Raw genomic sequence first — 20,862 nt, 5'->3', positions numbered from 1 at the left:
GGAGTTTGAAAGCGTACTTGTAAATGACATGTGGGAGAGTTTTTTCCAGGAGCGGTCATAGAAGGAAGGGGATGTGAGAGTGGTGAGGGATACAAGGAAGTGATCAGAGATGGCCTTCTCTGTGATTGAGATGATGGGAATAGAGAGGCCAAGTGAGATGGCAAGGTAAATGGGGTAGTCGTGAATATGGGGGGAGAGGTTAAGGGAGGACAGGAGGGCAGTGAACTCAAAGGAGAGAGGGCAAGGTGAGTTGAGATAGAATCATAGAATCATAGAAAGGTTACAGCACGAAAGGAGGCCATTTGGCCCATCGAGTCCGCACTGGTTCTACACAAGAGCAAACCAACTAGTCCCACTCCCCCGCCCTAACCCCGAAGCACTGCAAATTTTTTCCTTTCAAGTACTTATCCAGTTCCCCTTTGAAGGCCATGATTGAATCTGCCTCCACCACCCCCTCGGGCAGTGCATTCCAGATCTTAACCACTCGCTGTGTAAAAAAGTTTTCCTCATGCCACCTTTGGTTCTTTTGCCATTCACCTTAAATCTATGTCCTCTGGTTCTTGGCTCGCCAATGGGAACAGTTTCTGTCTATCTACTCTGTCTAGATCCTTCATGATTTTGAATACCTCTATCAAATCTCCTCGCAACCGTCTCTGTTCCAAGGAGAACAACCCCAACTTCTCCAGTCTATCCACGTAACTAAAGCCCCTCATCCCTAGAATCATTCTAGTATGGAGGTTGAAATCACCGAGGATGACAAGTCACTCTGTGGAGATGCTGAGAGCGGAAAGAAGTGAGGATATTTGCATGAGAAACTCAGGGTGGGTAGTAAAGAATGAGGACTTTAAAGGAGAGGCAAAATAAGTGGAACAAGGAGAGGTACTGAAAGGAGGAGAAGGTGCCAGAAGAGTAGGGGCATAGGCCAAGGTGAGATTTGATGTTAAGGGCCACACCGCCACCACAGATGTTTGGGTAGGGCAGGTAGTGAAAGATACAGACAGGCAGGAGGCTTCAGTAAGGGGCATGGTGTCATCACCCATGAGCCAAGTTTCCATTAAGGCCATGATGTCAATGCAATCATCCAGGAGGAGAATGTGCCAGAAGAGTAAAGGGTGGGGGGAGACCAAGGTGAGATTTGATGATAAGGGCAAAACTTCCCTAATGTTCCCCCTGCCCTTGCCCTGAACCTGCATCTTTCTTTAGTTTCTCTCATATCTCCCCTCATGGATTTGTGAAAGGTAGGTCGTGCCTGACAAACCTGATTGAATTTTTTGAAGAGGTGACTAAAGTAGTGGTCAGGGGAATGTCAATGGATGTTATTTATATGGACTTCCAGAAGGCATTTGATAAGGTACCACATAAGAGAATGTTAGCTAAGTTAGAAGCCCATGGAATCGAGGGAAAAGTATGGACTTGGTTAGGAAATTGGCTGAGCGAAAGGCGACAGAGAGTAGGGATAATGGGTAAGTATTCACATTGGCAGCATGTGACGAGTGGAGTCCCGCAGGGATCTGTCTTGGGGCCTCAATTATTCACAATATTTATTAACGACTTAGATGAAGGCATAGTAAGTCTCATATCTAAGTTTGCCGATGACACAAAGATTGGTGGCATTGTAAGCAGTGTAGATGAAAACATAAAATTACAAAGCGATATTGATAGATTAGGTGAATGGGCAAAACTGTGGCAAATGGAATTCAATGTAGACAAATGTGAGGTCATCCACTTTGGATCAAAAAAGGATAGAACAGGTTACTTTCTAAATGGTAAAAAGTTAAAAACAGTGGATGTCCAAAGGGACTTAGGGGTTCAGGTACATCGATCATTGAAGTGCCATGAACAGGTGCAGAAAATAATCAAGAAGGCTAATGGAATGCTGGCCTTTATATCTAGAGGACTAGCGTACAAGGGGGCAGAAGTTATGCTGCAGCTATACAAAACCCTGGTTACACCGCACTTGGAGTACTGTGAGCAGTTCTGGGCACCGCACCTTCGGAAGGACATATTGGCCTTGAAGGGAGTGCAGCGTAGGTTTACTAGAATGATACCCGGACTTCAAGGGTTAAGTTACGAGGAGAGATTACACAAATTGGGGTTGTATTCTCTAGAGTTTAGAAGGTTAAGGGATGATCTGATTGAAGTTTATAAGATATTAAGGGGAACGGATAGGGTGGATAGAGAGAAACTATTTCCGCTGGTTGGGGATTTTAGGAGTAGGGGGCACAGTCTAAAAATTAGAGCCATACCTTTCAGGAGCAAGATTAGAAAACATTTCTACACACAAAGGGTTGTAGAAGTTTGGAACTCTCTTCTGCAAATGGCAATTGATACTAGCTTAATTGCTAAATTTAAATCTGAGAAAGATAGCTTTTTGGCAACCAAAGGTATTAAGGGATATGGGCCAAAGGCAGGTATATGGAGTTAGATCACAGATCAGCCATGATCTTATCAAATGGCAGAGCAGGCACGAGGGGCTGAATGGCCTCCTCCTGTTCCTATATTCCTATGTTTCCTACGCCCTCTCCGAGCTCATCTTGACCATGAGACCCAACTCCTGCACTCTCAATCCTATTCTCACTAACCTGTTGACCACCCAACTTCCCTTCCCGCCCCTCAATGGTAGCTGACATTGTAAAAGGTTCTTTCTCCTCACGCGCTGTCCCCCCCACTTTCAAATCTGCTGCCTTCACCTCTCCCCCCAAAAAATCCACCCTTGACCCCTCTGTCTTTGCAATCTACTGCCCCATCTCCAATGACCCTTTCCTCTCTAAAGTCCTTGAACGCATTGTCGCCTCCCAAATCTGTGCCTATCCTTGCTGCAATTCCATGTTTGAACTCCTCCAATCAGGTTTCCACCCCTGCCACAACACTGAAACAGCCCTAATCAAAGTCACAAATAACATCCTCTGTGACCATAGTGCACTGTCCCTCCTCATCCTTTTCACCCTCTCTGCAGCCTTGGACACCAAAGTCCAGCAGCTTTCATGTGCTAGCCCACAAATACCGGATTTATTGAATTTACCCTGGTGGTGTTTAAACTCACAACCTCTAGGCTGTGAGTTCAGTACCATAACCACGACACCAACATTCAAGAGGGAGGCAGATGTTAGTTTTATATTGTAGTTTGTATTTTAGTCATTTGACAGAAAGGTGAATTGATAACTGTGGCCCAAGACAAGAATCTTTGTTTCAATTTGAAACAGTCAAAAGAGAAAGGTTGCCTTTTAAATTGAGGGAAAAGATGGAAAAGGCTATTTTTATTTTCAACAGCTTTCGATGAGTGTCTTCTTTACTTAAACGTCGCATGGAATAGTGAGGAAAATAGTTCAGTAATTTCTTCACAGCACCAAAAATAATCAGTCAAAAGTGTCTTTGTGAACTCGGGGAGGAGTTGGAGGGGGAATCTTGGCTCTTGTGAACTGGAGGATGGAGGTTTAGAGAGACAGGGTGTCCCTCAGTGGGTATTCGAGCGGTAACTACATCTAGGAACTGAGAAGGAGTTAGAAGAAGAGTGGTGTGGTGAAAAGGGAGTGGAATCCTAGGAGGGAGAGTGACTGTTAAGGTAGTTTTTGGGCAGTGATGGCACTTATTCCACCTACAGTTTTATTAGATTAAAAATCTATGAATTATTAAGTAAAAAAACTGGTTCACTATTTTTAAAGTTGAACATTTTCCAGGGCACTGTGTCCCTGCTCTGTAGAATTGCACACAGAAGAACCTTTTCATTATTATTTGGAGATCTGGGCTAGGAATCCAAAACTTCTCACAAACTCTCTAAAAATGCCGCCTTGTTTTTAATTTGTCTAAAAGGGATGAATCTCCCTTTAACAATTCGACAAAAACAGCTGTCGCAGAAAGAATGTAAATCATTCGGAATCTGCAGCATTGACAGGAGAATAAACTCTGCCCATTGAAAAAAAAAAGCGGGACCTCGCCTTTAAGGCACACGTCAAGAAAACTGAATGTAAAGCAGCGCAGAGGCAGTGAATTCAGGGCAGCCGGCAAGCCCGAGTGGGAGAAATGAACCAGTTAAACTACAAAAAACAAGAAACTCTCATTGAAATGTCTTCTGCCGGGGAAGAAACGGGAGGTAAGTGCATTTCTTTTGAATGATTATAGATGTTAATGAGTCTGCAGATTTGAATTCAGAGCAAAGCCTCGCCGGAGCTGGCGTGTTGCCCTGTTTAATGCCGCTGAGCAGAAAGCGGTGAGCGCTGTTTTTCATTGCTGCTCGGGGCTGGAGCCGGGAAGGGGGAGAGAGAGAGAGAGAGAGAGAGAGGGTTGGGTTAAGATTGAGATTCAACTAACGGTGTGGGATGGTGAGCTGAAGATATCGGAAGGGCGTCTGCTTGCAAATTAGCTTCAGCTGGTGTGCATCAGTGAAGCCGACTGATAGCACTGAGCCCCAGCAACTGACTCGAGTCAATTTTGGTTGTTCATTCCACCTGATTAATCACCGCCCGGCTTGGCTTTCCTCAGTTAATTTCATGAGGTGCCTCACTCGCCCTCCTTCATGTTTCAATCATTTATTTTGAAAGGGTTGCCCTGGAGCTGGAGGACTCCAGCGGGTGATGGTATCACTCTGTCCCGAAGCGCCAGGGAATGAATGTGTCCCTGGAGGGAGTTGGGATGAGGAGAAGGTCCGGACTGCGGTGAAATTCCAAATTAGGTCTCATCCAATGCATCCGGGCGTTCCTTCTGCAAATGGCGGTAGAGAAACAGCTATTACCTCCATCCAGTTGTCTCATTCCTGTTGTTTCGCCATTAAAGATTCATAAGCAGCCATACTGTCCAGGTACACATAGAAGGGCCGGTGCTAGCCCTGAAATGGACAATTTAGATTACTCAGTGTTGGATCTGCATCCCAGCTGTCAACTCGAAAACAGATTGATGGAGGGGGGGAGAGGAGGGGTTAGCAAAATACAAATTCACTTCTTCAAAGAAAATCCTTTGTTAAGTAGTGAAACATTTTAATTTCATGTGTTTTTGGAGCAGACCATGGTTCACACTGTTGTGCTGTTCTGGATAGAATTGTCAGTGCCAGGTGTGTGATTTAAAAGGTAAAATCATCTGCCGGAAGATCTACCAGTTCTTACCTTGTGGGCTAAAATGGCAGCGAGCCTCATTTAACCATCAGTATTGCCCACTCATTGAGAACAGGCTCAGCTCTTTGCGAAGTGGCCTGTGTACTGTATAACTGTAAACAATTTTACAACACCAATTATAGTCCAGCAATTTTATTTGAAATTCACAAGCTTTTGGAGGCTTCCTCCTTCCTCAGGTGAATGTTGTGGGCATGGTCTGCTTCAAAAACACATGAAATTAAAATGTTTCACTACTTAACAAAGGATTTTCTTTGAAGAATTTGTATTTTGCTAGCCCCTCCTCTCCCCCCTCCATCAATCTGTTTTAGAGTCGACAACTGGAATGCACAACATTCACCTGAGGAAGGAGGAAGCCTCCGAAAGCTTGTGAATTTCAAATAAAATTGCTGGACTATAACTTGGTGTTGTAAAATTGTTTACAATTGTCAACCCCAGTCCATCACCGGCATCTCCACATACTGTATAACTGCCCCTAGAGTTGTCGAGTCTCCAGGAATTCATCTATCTCCTGGGCACTGCTGCAAGCAATCCAGGTGAATCATCATTGAGGCATCAAAAAAAAGTGTGTGTTTTTCATTTTCTTTGAATACTTTCATTTATTGGTAATAAAAAAAATTGGAGATGGAGGAAAAAGTGCTGTTGGAGGCGGGAGCTTGTGTGATGAAACCTCCAGGAATACATCCAATCAGAGTTGGCAACCCTGACTGCACATTTGTGTTGAGAACAAATGGCTTGTTTTTCCAAATGGGCCAGATTGAACAATCGGAACAACCCCACCAGGTGACAACAATTCATAAAATGGGGCCCTCAGAAAGTGGGGGTAATTTTATTTGGCCTGTTGCCAACCCACAGTGCAAATCAAAATTTGGGCCCATGATTTTTCAATCCTGCAGCAGAGTTGACTTGCAAAATGACCCTCTCATATTTCTCTGGGGTGGGGTCAACTTTTCAAGTGAGAAAAATAAATTGCATCTGACAAAGAAGTCGTTGCCATTGACTCGAGAGATTGGGTCATTGATGTTCAGGAGTGCCATCATCGATGGTGTGAGAACTACACATTTGCAGTTGGCAGCACTTCATCGTGATTTAGGTGTCCCAAGACCACTTGACTAAAAGCTAGTGGACAGGTACAAAAAGCAATCAAAAAGGTTAATAGCATGTTGGCCTTTATCTCAAGGGGGCTCGAATACAAAGGGGAGGAATTTATGCTTCAGTCGTATAGAGCCTTGGTCAGACCCCATCTGGAGTACTGTGCTCCGTTTTGGGCACCGCACCTTAGGAAGGATATAATGGCCTTGGAGGGATTGCAGCGCAGATTCACCAGAATAATACTGGGGCTTAGAGGGTTAAATTATGAGGACAGGTTACATAGGGGTGATCCAATTGAGGTTTTTAAGATGATTAAAGGGTTTGATAGGATAGATACAGAGAAACAACTTCCTCTAGTGGGGGAATCAAGGACAAGGGGACATAATGGTTGGAGTCTGGAACTCACTGCCTGAAAGGGTTGTGGAGGCAGGAACCCTCACAACATTCAAGAAGCATTTGGATGAGCACTTGAAATGCCATAGCATACAAGGCTACGGACCAAATGCTGGAATATGGGATTAGATTAGACAGGGCTTGATGGCCGGCGCGGACACGATGGGCCGAAGGGCCTCTATCCGTGCTGTATAACTCTATGACTCTATGACTCTATAATCTTAAAATGAGAACTTGGCCATTCAGAAATGAAATCAGAACGTATTTTTTTCACAGAAAGGGTAGTAGAAATCTGGAACTCTTCCTCAAAAGGCTTTGGGGACTAGATCAATTGGAGATTTCAAGACTGAGATTGATAGATTTATGTTAGGTAAGGGTATCAAGGGATATGGAGTAAAGGCAGGTAAATGGAATTGAGGTACAGATCAGCCATGATCTAATTGAATGGCAGAGCAGGCTCAAGGGACTGAATGGCCTACTCCTGCTCATAATGTTCCTATCAGTCTGAAAGAACCTTAAATGTCCCAGTCTGTCACATGGTTTCGTGGGGTTTGATCACTCCAAAGGCATTTTTGAAGTTGAATCCCCAGCTATCTACAGTGGACTTGCTCCTGAATGCTGTGTGTCATTCATGTCTCCATAGTCCTCTAACTGGGATGGACACCCTACACAAGGATGTCTACATAGTTAGGAAATTTGAGAGTAGATTTTTGCACAAATACTGCCTGATTTTTATCCAACATTATGTGGGTGAGGGTGGGGAGATGTTATAGGAAACTCTTGTCCGATTTCCACCATAGTTGTTATTGGATGACAGAAGGACCTGCTGTAAAAATAAAAGTGGACATATTTTAATAATGTAGTAATGATGTGGTGATATCATACATCATATGTTCTGTAATTACTGGCTCATTTATACTCAGTGGTAATCACGCCTCTCTATAGCGGGAGTCCAGCTTTGCTAGGCACTGGGGAAACGATGGAAGTAAGTTTCAAGAGCCAGGCACAGAAATTTGTAAAGCTTTACAGAATTCTTAATTCCCCACAGATTTTAGAATTTGCTTTTCCTGTGCCGACGAGTTTACGATCTGACTTTCTTCCATTTGCTGTGAGGCTGCCTCTCCCACTCCCCAGACAGGGCACAAAATGGGTTTCCAATTTGTATTCCCCAATATTTTTGCTTCCTGGAAGAAGAATAGGAGGAGCGAAGGGATGCCAGGCTGGTGATGCTGCACTGGAGGCACATGGCACTCGCCTGTCAGAACCCTCACATTTGAGGAGGTAGGTAGAGGAGCCCTTACCTGCATTTGGCTGAGGAGTAGCAGTCTTAAAGAGGATATGGAGGATAGTCTTTTCCTAACTGCAAAGCTGATACAGGAGATCTTTTGACTACCACATCTGGCTACAGCACAAAAGTCCTATCTGTATCTTCCCCTTCCCACCACTAGCATACTTTTAGCCAACTCAATCATGAGAGCACCATTAGCACAAAGACTGCAGCAATTCAGTCACACCACCGCGTTCTCGAGGCAACTCTGAATGAGCCATGAATGTGGCCTTGCCAGCATCACTCACATCCTGAGAACAAACAAAAAAAAACGTCTGCAGCTTGCACAGCTCCCATTCATGCTGTTATGTAAATGCAAGTCTTTGTCTTTTCAACAATTTTAGATTGTCTAATGTATGGGGATTTAAAATATTTCTGCCTTATTAATGTGTTTTTCTCTTACTCTGCTTTTCATTCCTCTGCAATTTACAACTCTAAAACACAAACAGGCTCTCAAAGTTAATTGTGGGTTGTTGAAAATTAAATCATGGTGTGCAGTACTGTGACTGAACATGCTGGGCTAAAAAACAGAACATGAGCTCTGCTTTTCCACCTATAATCAACAACAACTTGCATTTATATAGCACCTTTAACGTAGCAAAACATCCCAAGGCGCTTCACAGGAGTGATTATCAAACAAAATTTGACACCGAGCCACATAAGGAGATATTAGGACAGGTGACCAAAAGCTTGGTTAAAGAGGTAGGTTTTAAGGAGCGTCTTAAAGGAGGAGACAGAGGCAGAAAGGTTTAGGGACCTAGGTATTTGAAGGCACAGCCGCCAGTGGCGGAGCGATGAAAATCAGGGCTGCGCAAGAGGTCAGAATTGGAAGAGCACAGAGATCTCAGAGGGTTGTAGGGCTGGAGGATATTACAGAGATAGGGAGGGGAAAAGCCGTGGAGAGATTTGAAAATAAGGATGAAAATTTTAAAATTGAGGCGTTGCTGGATCGGGAGCCTAATTAAGAGTCTAATTAAAGTCTTTTCAGATTTTCTTTGCACTTATGTTAGCAAAACTTTGTCAATGTAAACTGGTAGAAACAAAACTGTTTTGTGAGTAGACTTTGAAGTTAGGCTTTGAAACTGGCCAGAATAAAAAAATCAGTGCTGTAATATTTCTGTCCTAAGCAGGGAAATATCTGAAAACAAAATTGAAACTCTCCGGATCATTATAAAGATTATGTTCAATAGTTTACTTGACTATAACAGTTGTGTTTCTGTTAAAATAATTACCTATTTTTAAAAAAAAATGAAAGTTGACATGTTATTTTGTGATGTGGAGATGCCGGTGATGGACTGGGGTTGACAATTGTAAACAATTTTACAACACCAAGTTATAGTCCAGCAATTGCTGGACTATAACTTGGTGTTGTAAAATTGTTTACAAATGTTATTTTGTGGTTCAGGGTTAAGTATTAGTGAAGCTGGCCACAAAATTGTATGGTGGGCACAATTTTCATGCAGTGCAATGGTAATTGCTGTCAATAAAGGACAGCACTTGCTTCCTCTTTATCATGCATTGATGTTAATCCCTCATTTATACCACTGAAAATGTTTTAGTGTTAAAACCTTGTTCTTCTTTCATTGTTTAATTGAGACCTGTTAGCCTCCTGCATTATAGATGAGCCTGTTGGGGGCGGGGGAGATTTTGGGGCTGGATTTTACTTTTACTGCCCGTCACTCTGACCTCGCCATGACCCCGACCTATTTTCCTGGGTTTGGGACCATTAAGTATTCACGGTGGGCACCAGTGGTCCTCGGGGAAATTGAGGCAGTGCTGCTGTGGAACTGTTGCTGCAGTACCTGAAGAGATGAGGCAGCACTTAAAGGGGCCACAGGGTCCCAAAGAAGCAGGCAGTTCATCGTGGTTTTATTTGAAATACTGTTCTTGATTAACCTTTTCTGTGCTGTTTACTGTCTTAAATAACTCCCATATGGTCATCTCTCAATCGCCTTCTCATGGTTGAAAAGCCTAAGTTACTCCACTTTTTCCTCATTACCCAGTCTTTATACATTAGGGATCAGTCTTGTGGCCCATCTCTGTTTGTCCTCTAGGGTTTTGATGCCTCCCTTATGTCTTGGTGTCCAGACTCGGACGCAGTACTCTAGGAGTGGTCTGACCAGAGTGTTGTACGGTTTAAGCAAGACTTCCTCTGACTTGTATTCTATTGTTTTGGCAATGTCGTCTAACTTTCTGTTCGCTTTATTTACCACTGCTCCATACTGATTGGATATACTGTGGCTGATTTTCACTGCCTCTACTAGGCGGGAACTAGATGGTAGTGCTCCGAAAATCGCAGCGTTGAACTCACTCTGTTCACACTTGCAACCTACGCACCGTCATTTCCAGCCATTCCATAAAAATATAGAGAACTAAAGCTGTAGAAAATGCCTCCATTCAAGGTCTGACCAAACTCATTTTCTATCATAATTACTATGTTAATTAATGTAAGGAATCTTACAACACCAGGTTATAGTCCAACAGTTTTATTTGAAAATCACAAGCTTTCGGAGGCTTTCTCCTTCGTCAGGTGAGTGTGGGATTCCATGGAAGGTACCGCATATGTATATCCACATCTATGTTAATTAAGAGTCCATACTGAAGCAGATCCATGGCAGGAACTGGCCTCAGCTAATCAGCTAAAAATTTTGTTTGATAATGCTTTTGTGAAGTGCCTTGCGACGTTTTATTACATTAAAGGTGCTATATCAATGCAAGTTGCTCATAACAATAGGAGAGTTCCTTTGTGTACCAAGTAGTCTCCCTGTTTTCAGTATTGATATATTCCTGCTTTCAATGTAGATGGCAAATTTGCAAAATTTACCCTGTGAATCCTGAAAGATGTTACGTCCTTCCAACGCTGGCCTTCTTCCCCTCCAGTAAAATCCAGTTAGCCCTGTTTCTATTTTACTTGTTTAGAGAGCTGTGAGCAATTCTGTCCACTGACAGATAGAGGCTTTCAGACAGGTGTTTCAGTTGGTCTCATACTGTCGGCTGTTTGAAGCTTTCTTTGTTGGTGAATCGCTCTGTGGTATCACTGTTGATTGATGTCATTAAAATAGTAACGGTGCATTTGTCCTTTTTCCAAAACAGGTTCTGAAATAAAACTGTTTAGAAGCCTGAGTATCCTAATGCACAGTTAAGACAACCTCATGCAACCATTTAAAATTGTTCTGACCTGCCTAAATTGTTGCTTCAGAATTCACAAAAGGTTAACATCCAGCTGAACAAACCTGTGGACTATGTCATGGCTTGCATTCCTTATCTATCTGAATACACATTTAAAGCATCTTCTTTCGATATGTTTTCCTTGACTGAGCCCTGAGAATCTTTGCAAATTCACGTGACTGTTGTCCTTTTCTCTGAGAAAGTTTTCATTTGTTTCTGTCCCAAATCCACTGCTCACATTGAAATAGTAGGAAGACATTGTTGAACTGTACTGTAAGATTACTGAGTACTCTGCTATGTGTAACTGCTGGTGACTCCAGTGTATGTAGTGAAATGCTGAAATGGACAACGATACCAACAAGCCATGGATGGATAGATTAGCAGATGTAACTGTTTGGAATGTTTGATTAAAAAGATGGGTTTTAAGAAGGATATAAAGGTATAGAGGAGAGGAGAGGAGAGGAGAGGATAGGTAATGGAAGTTAGGGAGTGAATTCCAGAGTGTAGGGTCGAGATGGCTGAAGCCTTTGTCAGCATTGTTGGGGTGAGGAGAGTGAGGGATGCACAGAAGATCGAAGTCAGATGACTGAAGGGTGTGGGAGGTGATGTAATACTGTAGCAGGTTGCAGAGATAGGGTGGGGTGAGGCCATGGAGGGAATTGAAGGTGAGGATTTTCAATTTAACGAGTTGAGGATCTGGGAGCCAATGTAAATCCACAATGACGGGTAAAGAGCGAGTGGAACAGGACACAGTCAGCTGTGTTTTAGATCAGTTGGATTTTCTGGACAACAGGAACCCTGTGAGGAGGATGTTAAAGATATCAAGTCTATAAGTGATGAAAGCATGAGTTCAGCAGTGGTGGGCAATGTTTTGGTCTTGGAAATAATGGAAATAAGCAGTCTTGGTAATGGTTAAGATGTTAGTTTTGAAACTCAGCTCATGGTCAAACAAGACGCCAAGTCTAGTTCATTCTGAGTGAGTGGCTGTGGAGCAAAGTTTTTGGTTGGAGACTAAAACAATGGCTTTGTTGTTCTCGATGTTGAGTTGGAGAAAGTTGCGAATCATCCATGACTTGATGTTGGACAGGTGGTCTGACTGCATGGAGATGGTTGAAATCAAAGGTGGAGAGGTAGAGCTTGGAGTCATTGGTATACTTATGGCATGTGGATGACGTCACCAAGAGACCGCATGTAAGTGAGGAAGAGCATGTGGCCAAGGAAAGATCCTTGGAGGATTCCAGAGATGACAGTGCAAGGGCAGGAAGAGAGGCCACTGCTGGAGATGTACTGGCTTGTGTTCAGACAGGTAGGAGTTGAACCATGCAAGGGAAGTCCCATTGAGTTGAGCAAAGGAGGAAGGCGACATGATTGACCATGTCGACTCTGCAAAGAAGTTGAGGAGGAAAGTAGATATAACACATCATGGTTAGTCATAGTGGAAATCATTTGTAACTTTGGCAGTGTTGGTGCTGTCAGCAGGCAGAAGCTGGACAGGAGTGATTTGAACAGTGACTTTTACGACAGATAAAGTACAGAGGCAGGAGGGAATGACGCATTCGAGGACTTTGGAGGGGAAAGTAATGGGCACTGTGCGTCGGGGAAAGGAACCATTAACAATGCTAATTAGTAGGAGGGCTAGTGGAGAGGTCCGAAGCTGAGTGGGATGGGATCAAAGGAGTAACAGATGCTTCTCATGGAAAAGATGATAATGGAGAGGAAAGGGCGTGGGTGGGGTTTGCGGGGTGCGGGCGGTGGACGGGGGAGAAATGGGTGGAAGATAAACTGCGGAGCGATGGGAGATCAGGTCTGGAGTAGATGGGAGTGGAGGGAGCAGGAGGAGAGTGACGATAGGTAGCATCAGTAGTAGCTGCACGGTGATGAAGAAATCTATGAGCTTTTCACAGTAGTGGAGGTGAGTTGGTGGAGGAAGTGGAGGGAAAGGGTTTGAGGAAGCAGTTGGCCTTCGAGAAGAGGAACCTTGGGTTGTCCTTGACTTCCAAAATGATCTTGGAGTAGTCGGATTGTTTTGGCTGATGAGAGTAAGGCATGGTAATGCTTGACGGGGTCAAGCCAGATCTGACAATGGATGACTATGCCAGGTATGCTCAAGCTTATGGCCCTCTGACTTGTAAGAGTGAAGATGAGGATTGTACCACGGGAATGGTAGGGGAGGGTGATGGTGAATAATTTTGTATGAATCAAGGTTACAAAGTCAGAGGTGAAGGAGCAATTTAGCCATTCAATAGAGCAGAAATATCATTATAGGTGGCGGGCCAGATGAGACAGAGTGAATTTTGTAGGCAAGGGAGCTGAATGGCCTCTTTCTATGCTACAAACTTCTATGGTTCTAATTAACAACAGTGCTGGGGGGGGGGGGGGGAGTTTTTTTCCCCCACAGGAATTTGGGGTGGATAGTGGACGAGGGGAAAAGAAGGGGGATGTGGTTGATAAGGGAATTGAGGAAGTGATGGTATTGTTGGTGATCAAGACCTTGGAAATGGAAAGGTTCATGCAAGTTGCTTGGACCCTGTGTTTGTACCAAGCAAAACTGAAGCTGCACCATTACAAAACTTAAAGCTGTGGAGTGGGGAATTTACACTCTGAGCGTCACTTTTTTTAGGTTACTTTTTTGCACATATCCTTGTGGAGATGCTGTAAAGTACAGTGAGATCACTCCGAACCCCATGTTATATTTTAGCTTAACAATTATGCTGTGATTTATTGGAATTCAGTAGTGGATATAAATAATAATGCCATCTTAATCTCCTTTGTGTTGGCATAGAAATAGCCTCCAGGTAACAATTTGACTAGTTTATTTTTGTGTTAACTGCAGTATTAACTAGAAGCAAGTTTCATAGCTAGTGTTGCTTTTGCACTGTTGGTAAGGTGTGTTTCGCCGATCTTTGAAATGTAAGAAATTAGATAATTACGTCATTTTCCATTTTTTTTTAATACGCAGCTTCCGTTTCACTGCCTGTCTATAAGCAGGTCAGATATAACAGTGTATAATGTGCACTTTTGCACCTATCAGCAGTCTCACAACAAATATATAATCTATTATTTGGGCGTCACAAGGTTGAGGTATATGGTCATTTAATATTAAAACCCGAAGTGTTTAGGGGTGTTGCAAGTTTGACTAAAGTGCATGAATTGTAAGCAACCAGTATTTTTTATTCATTCATGGAATATGGGTGTCGCTGGCGAGGCCAGCATTTATTGCCCATCCCTAATTGCCCTTGAGAGGGTGGTGGTGAGCTGCCTTCTTGAACCGCTGCAGTCCGTGTGGTGAAGGTTCTCCCACAGTGCTGTTAGGTAGGGAGTTCCAGGATTTTGACCCAGCGACGATGAAGGAACAGCGATATATTTCCGAGTCGGGATGGTGTGTGACTTGGAGGAGAATGTGCAGGTGGTGTTTCCATGTGCTTGTTACCCTTGTCCTTCTAGGTGGTAGAGGTCATGGGTTTGGGAGGTGCTGTCAAAGAAGCCTTGGCGAGTTGCTGCAGTGCATCTTGTAGATGGTACACACTGCAGCCATGGTGCGCCGGTGGTGGGGGGAGTGACTGCTTAAGGCAGTGGATGGGGTGCCAATCAAGTGGGCTGCTTTGTCCTGGATGGTGTCGAGCTTCTTGAGTGTTATTGGAGCTGCACTCATCCAGGCAAGTGGTGAGTATTCCATCACACTCCTGACTTGTACTTTGTAGGTGGTGGAAAGGCTTTGGGGAGTCAGGAGGTGAGTCACTCACCGCAGAATACCCAGCCTCTGACCTGTTCTTGCAGCCATAGTATTTATGTGGCTGGTCCAGTTAAGTTTCTGGTCAATGGTGACCCCCAGGATGTTGATGGTGGGGGGTTCGGTGATGGTAATGCCATTGAATGTCAAGGGGAGGTGGTTAGACTCTCTTGTTGGAGATGGTCATTGCCTCGTAGTTGTGTGGTGCGAATGTTACCAGTATAATTTGCCCTTGGCAAATCCATAACAGGCATTGTGCTCTGCCCCATAACATATCAAGGCACTGCAGAGGGAAATATTTTCAGTGCATTTACATACGAATAGTTTTTTATAATTTTATATATATATTCTGCCCACACACACATGAGATCCAATATTCCCAGGCTTAGTAGAGGCCCTGAGCTGCCTTTAACTAAAGTCAGCCATAGAGATACAATCAGTGAGCTTTTCCACTGATGGAATAAGGACTGGGGCATGTTTTTGTTTTTTGGATGCCAGTCAAGACATACCATCATCTCCTAACCCAGTACTGGCTGAATAGTTGCTGGCTCCTCTGATGTCATTTGGTCCACCTAATGACGTACAAAGCTCCGTTTCAGAATTTTGTACTTTTACATAAGATGCTACTATTGCAGTTCAAGAGACACTCAGCCGTGTATATGGTACTGTATTATACTCTGAGGTGCCAAGACATTGAGCCATCTATCTGAAACGTACTAAATCAGTCCTTATAGCTGTTGGCCTGATCTGAAGCCATACTACCTGCTGAAATAGTGTCTGGTCAAAACACTGTGCAGGATAGAGGTGTTTTATCCTGGTTCTAATTTAAAGCCATTCATACAGTATGTTATGTCAATGCTTTTTTGAAGTTAGCATTGTGAATGTGCCATGTTTATCTGAAACAAGTTTGCTGGCAGACTGACTGCATAATTTGCTTTTGAATCATTGGAGTTGAATGTGAACTGGGATCTAAATACTTATCAACAGGCGCTTGACAGGAACGTTATCAGACCTAGATGCACATTGGAATGAAAACAGGGGTGAGATCTGCACCCAGTGAAAGGGGATTGAAAGACAGAATAGGAACTCTGAGGCTGGAAGAGACAAGAGGCCTCTTTAGTCTGCCTTCCTGTAGTAGTATCTGATAATTTCTTTCATTTCAAAATACTTGTCCAATTTTGCCTTGAGGATATCTAAACTACTTGATTTTACAATCTCCCTCAGTAAGGAAGAGATGATCAGAAGAATTGAGCAGGAAGGACTAGGTTGGGGAGTTATGCGTCAATGTCATTAATTAATTAAGGTAAATAAATTCAAAGAAACGTTGTTCCTTACCAGTCATTACACCATTGGATGTGTTTGTACTGCAAATTGGTAGGAACTCCTTTGTCCTCATTTAGCTTATGACTAAGTGTATTGTGACAATTGATGAAATATTTACCTCCTGTTGTTAATGCTGGTGGAAAAGTCACTGGGTGAGAAATTGTTCTTTGTTGCCCCTATTTCTTGGGTGGAAAACAGGGGCAAAAAGAACTAATTTTGGGGTGAAATGTCCAAGGGCACCTGAAATACGCCCGACCCCATATTGGGTTGGGCGATATTCAGGCATCCCTGACAGCTGCCTGAAACGATTCACTTTTTTGGATTGTAATGCAGCCTATTCAGCGGTCCTTTAAGGGAACAAAAAGGTAAGTCAATTTTTAACAACGTATTTTAATGTGGAGCCAGGGGGAGAAGGAGTGCTGCTCCTGGATCCATAGCATTCCTGGGGCTGCTGGTGGCCTGCGCTCATCCCCCCCACCCCCCCCCCCCCCATTCTTTTTCCTCTCCCCTTCCAGGGTTAACATGAAGACAACTGGCCCAAATCAGTCCCACGGCAACCAGTGAGCTGCCTCTGGAGGCGCGACAGGTGCCAGCAACTTGCTGCGATTATTATGATGAGGCCTGAGGGCCAATTTTGGGAAATCCTCAGGTCGACTTCTTTGCTGTAGTCACACTGCCTGTTTCACGCCCATAGTTTAGCACTAAACAATTTCTACCTCGCTGAGTATTAAAAAAAGTTTTCCTATTGGGGACAGGTTTTCCCATTTGCACCAACTTTTTTTTGCTCACAATAATGACCAAAGGGAAATATATATATCCGAATGCAAAAAAAAATAGAAGTTAGCTGAAGCAGCCAATTCAAGTTTTATATTTGTATAAGTTGTGCTCCCTTATTTGCCTGGACAAAGAAGTTGGTAAACATGTGATGGATCAACTACACAGAACCCAAGTTCCTATTGTTTAGAAACTCCAAACCATGCAAAGTAGGCCGCAGGGTTCATTGAAATGTAACAAAATGTACCTGCCCTAGAAGCACACTGTGGGGTGTGGAAAATATAAACAAACCACAATGCCCCGAGATCCTGGTTATCTTTTACAGACATTCTTTCTTTTTTGTAATATCCTTTTTGCATATTATCTTATGTAAGTATATGTGAGCATGAACACATATAAATCATAAAAGCTATGCTATATTGTATTTAGTATCGTCTTGTTTGATTGCATGCTATTATGAAAAAAAGAAAGAAATACTTGCATTTATATATCGCCTTTCACAACCTTGGGACGTCCCAAAGCACTTTACAGCCAATGAAATACTTTTTGAAGTCACTGATGTAATGTAGGAAACATGGCAGCCAATTTACACACAGCAAGGTTCCACAAACATGTGACAATGACCAGATCATCTGTTTTAGTGATGTTAGTTAAGGGATAAATGTTGGCTTGGACACATTTTATTTAATTAAATTACGTTATGAACTTAACTACAATTTTCTTCCTTGTCAATATACTGGCAGCCATCTCAGAAGTTTGGCCGTTTTTAAATGTCTGTTGATGGAGATTTCAGGACATTCTTTGAGTATCTGTATTTGATAGAGGTGTAGGGATAGGACAGGGTAGATAGAAACAAACTCTTTCCAGTGGGTGGGAGCATCTAGAAAGACGAAGAGCAGGAGGAACGTTTTTTACTCAGACCCTGTGGAATGCACTACCAGAGTTAATGATTGAAGCAGAGACCACCTGAACATTTAAGAATAGGTTAAATAGGCAGTTGAAGGAAAGGAGGATTAAGTGACTTGGGAACAGGGTGGGCTACTGATTAGAACTACTGCTCACGTGAAGGATAAGCAACAACAGATTGCTTGGGCTGTGCTGTAATTTTGAAGTAAAATACAGGAATTCACATTGAATTGGTGAGGAGAGGTATTGGAATATAGGCTCCGAGACTATGCTGTGGGACATGAGCACACAAATGGTAAAGGGTTCACTTGAAGTTAATTTGTCCACCATTTTAACGGGTTAAAGTAACAGACTAACTTCTAAAATATATTTCTATGGAGTACATTTCTTTTTACAAAAGTCTGAAAAAAGTTACATTAAATACCAGCACCTGGAGCAGCATTTCGAAGTTTAGAATTGCAATGCAACAAGCTTATTTTAAAAAATTATTTTAGGAACACTGTGGCCAATTTTTCTTCCCCCTTAGTGTATATCAGGCAGTGTGCTTTTGGAAAGACCAGCCCATCTTGAATGCCCCTAAACCCATCTGTATTTCCAGGTTCAGGTACTTTGCAGAGGCTCTTGTGTCTGTCATAGAATCATGACCCAGGTGAGAATGCTGCCTGTGAATGTGTGGGTGACTCAGATTGGGAGAGGGAAGTTGCCTGCCTGCCCCAAATTCCTGCCAGCTTTTAGGCCTCCTGACTACTGTCAAAAACTTCCAAGGTTGGGGTGAGAAGAGGGTGCTTCATTCTGTATCTAGTCATGCTATACCTTAGCTGGGAGTGCTTGTCACACTGGGTGCCTGAAAATGGAAAGTGTTCCATTCCCCAACATCATCATCCCTCAAAGGAAAATGCAGGTGGGTGGATATTAGTTTGAGGAGCTGACTGAGCTCATCTGCGATGCACTTTATAGCCAAATACTCTGTCGACACCTGTTGTCTAGGCTCATTCATGAAAAATGGCCAATTGGGGGAGTGGTATGGAACAGTACCTCAGCTTAAATCAGTGCCTTCAGGAGAGGAGAAGAGAAAAAATTGCAAAGAGGAAAAATAAAGAGAGCAGCTCTTTAGCACATTCCCTCTTTTGATGGTATTAGTGTTGACAATGGTAAATTGCTGTTATCAGTGGGTTGTATAGTCTCTCTTGTGTATTGATGTCACAGCAGCAGACAGGCTGATCTTTGTTTTGTGTTTGGATCTTTAAGCTGTCTTGGAACAATAACCATGTACTGAAATTATTCAAAACACAACCTCTAATCAACCAACACTATAATTGGTGCCCCATCTTAAAAATGACACTTTTTACTGGAGCTACTTTTTAAATTGCTTCTGACAGACTGTGTGACATATTGTAAATGATCTACTTTTATTTATATAAGGAATCTTACAACACCAGGTTATAGTCCAACAGATTTATTTGAAAATCACAAGCTTTCGGAGGCTTTCTCCTTCATCTGTTGGACTATAACCTGGTGTTATAAGATTCCTTACATTTGTACACCCCAGTCCATCACCGGCATCTCCACATCATGGCTACTTTTATTTATAAGAATGTTAACTACGTTTTATACCAGTGGTACATGTCTGGTTTAGCTGAAGTGAAGGGAACACCACTTTGATCATTTTTGTAACTTTCCATTTCTGCTTTATCCCAGCGAAGTGATCCCTGGCTTTTTTTTCTCATAACTTGTCCTTTCACGTTTTAATATCCATAAATAAAATGTACAAAAATGTTTACTTGGGATGCTAATTTCTGTTTATTCTGTTCAGGGTAAATGAATAGGTTTAATCCCTCAATTTCACATTGATGTAAGATAGTATGTTTGCTGTGCTGGCACGTAATCTGTATCAATGCACTGAAATCTTAGGGGATAATCATGCTTTACATTTCTTTTGTAAGAGGAACTTTGAAGTGCTTTGTGTTTTAAATACAGGCTTGTTTCTCATTATAATGGATCTTCGTTGTTGCCTAAAAGCTTTATTCTGTTTGTGCAACTGCAAATCTAATGGACATTTTGAATATTTATTTCGGTTACCTAGCATTTTCTGACCTCAGGCTGCTTATCTGACAAATCGTAGACATGCCAAAATGAGAAGGCTGTTTTTAAAAAAAGCATATGGAATCCTAAGCTTTATTAATAGAGGCATAGAGTACAAAATCAAGGCAGTTATGCTAAACCTTTATAAAACTCTGATTAGGGCTCAGTTAGAGTATTGTGTTCAAATCTGGGCACCACACTTTAGGAAGGATGTCAAGGCCTCAGAGAGGGTGCAGAGGAGATTTACTAGAATGGTACCAGGGATGAGGGACTTCAGTTATATTGAGAGACTAGAGAAGCTGGGGTTGTTCTCCTCAGAACAGAGAAGGTTAAGGAGAGATTTGATAGAGGTGTTTAAGATCATGAAGGGTTTTGACATGATTTGCCTTTAACAAATCTGTGCTGGCTTTCCTTTTTTAATCCACACTTGTCCAAGTTATCTTTTCTAAAAGCTTCCCCACCACTGAGGTTAAACTGACTGGCCTGTAGTTGCCGGATTTATCCTTGCACCCTTTTTGAACAAGGGTGTAACATTTGCAATTCTCCAGTTCTCTGGCACCCTTCCCCCCCCCCCCCCCCCCCCACCCCCACCGTATCTAAGGAGGATTGGAAGATTATGACCAGCACCTCTGCAATTTCCACCCTTACTTCCTTCAGCAACCGAGGATGCATCCCATCCGGACCAGGTGTCTTATCTACTTTAAATACAGCCAGCTTTTCTAGTACCTCCTCTTTATTAATTTTTAGCCCATCCAGTATCTCACCGACCTCCCCTTTTACTGTGACTTTGGCGGCATCTTCTTGGTAAAGTCAGATGCAAAGTACTCATTTCGTACCTCAGCCATGCCCTCTGCCTCCATGCGTAGATCTCCTTTTTGGTCTCCAATCGGCCCCACCCCTCCTCTTACTACCTGTTCACTGCTAATGTGCCTATATAAGACTTTTGGATTCCCTTTATGTTAGCT

At 42.9% G+C, this 20,862-nt stretch overlaps 1 protein-coding gene across 3 annotated transcripts in view; it reads left to right on the top strand.

Moving 5' to 3' along the window:
• The first annotated feature begins 3,935 nt into the window (after positions 1–3,935).
• The window catches only part of ano5a (anoctamin 5a), a 147,375-nt gene continuing 130,448 nt past the window's right edge, over positions 3,936–20,862 (top strand). For all 3 annotated transcript variants that reach the window (XM_067994097.1, XM_067994096.1, XM_067994098.1), the window contains exon 1: positions 3,936–4,090. In XM_067994097.1, the coding sequence (XP_067850198.1) occupies positions 4,021–4,090 (70 nt within the window). In that variant the 5' untranslated portion in view covers positions 3,936–4,020. The remainder of the gene's footprint in view (positions 4,091–20,862) is intronic.

This window comes from Heptranchias perlo, chromosome 12 (genome assembly GCF_035084215.1).
Source record: "Heptranchias perlo isolate sHepPer1 chromosome 12, sHepPer1.hap1, whole genome shotgun sequence".
NCBI classification, from domain to species: Eukaryota; Metazoa; Chordata; class Chondrichthyes; order Hexanchiformes; family Hexanchidae; genus Heptranchias; species Heptranchias perlo.
Note: the sequence above shows the minus strand (reverse complement) of the source record. Positions and strands in the feature narration are given on the sequence as shown.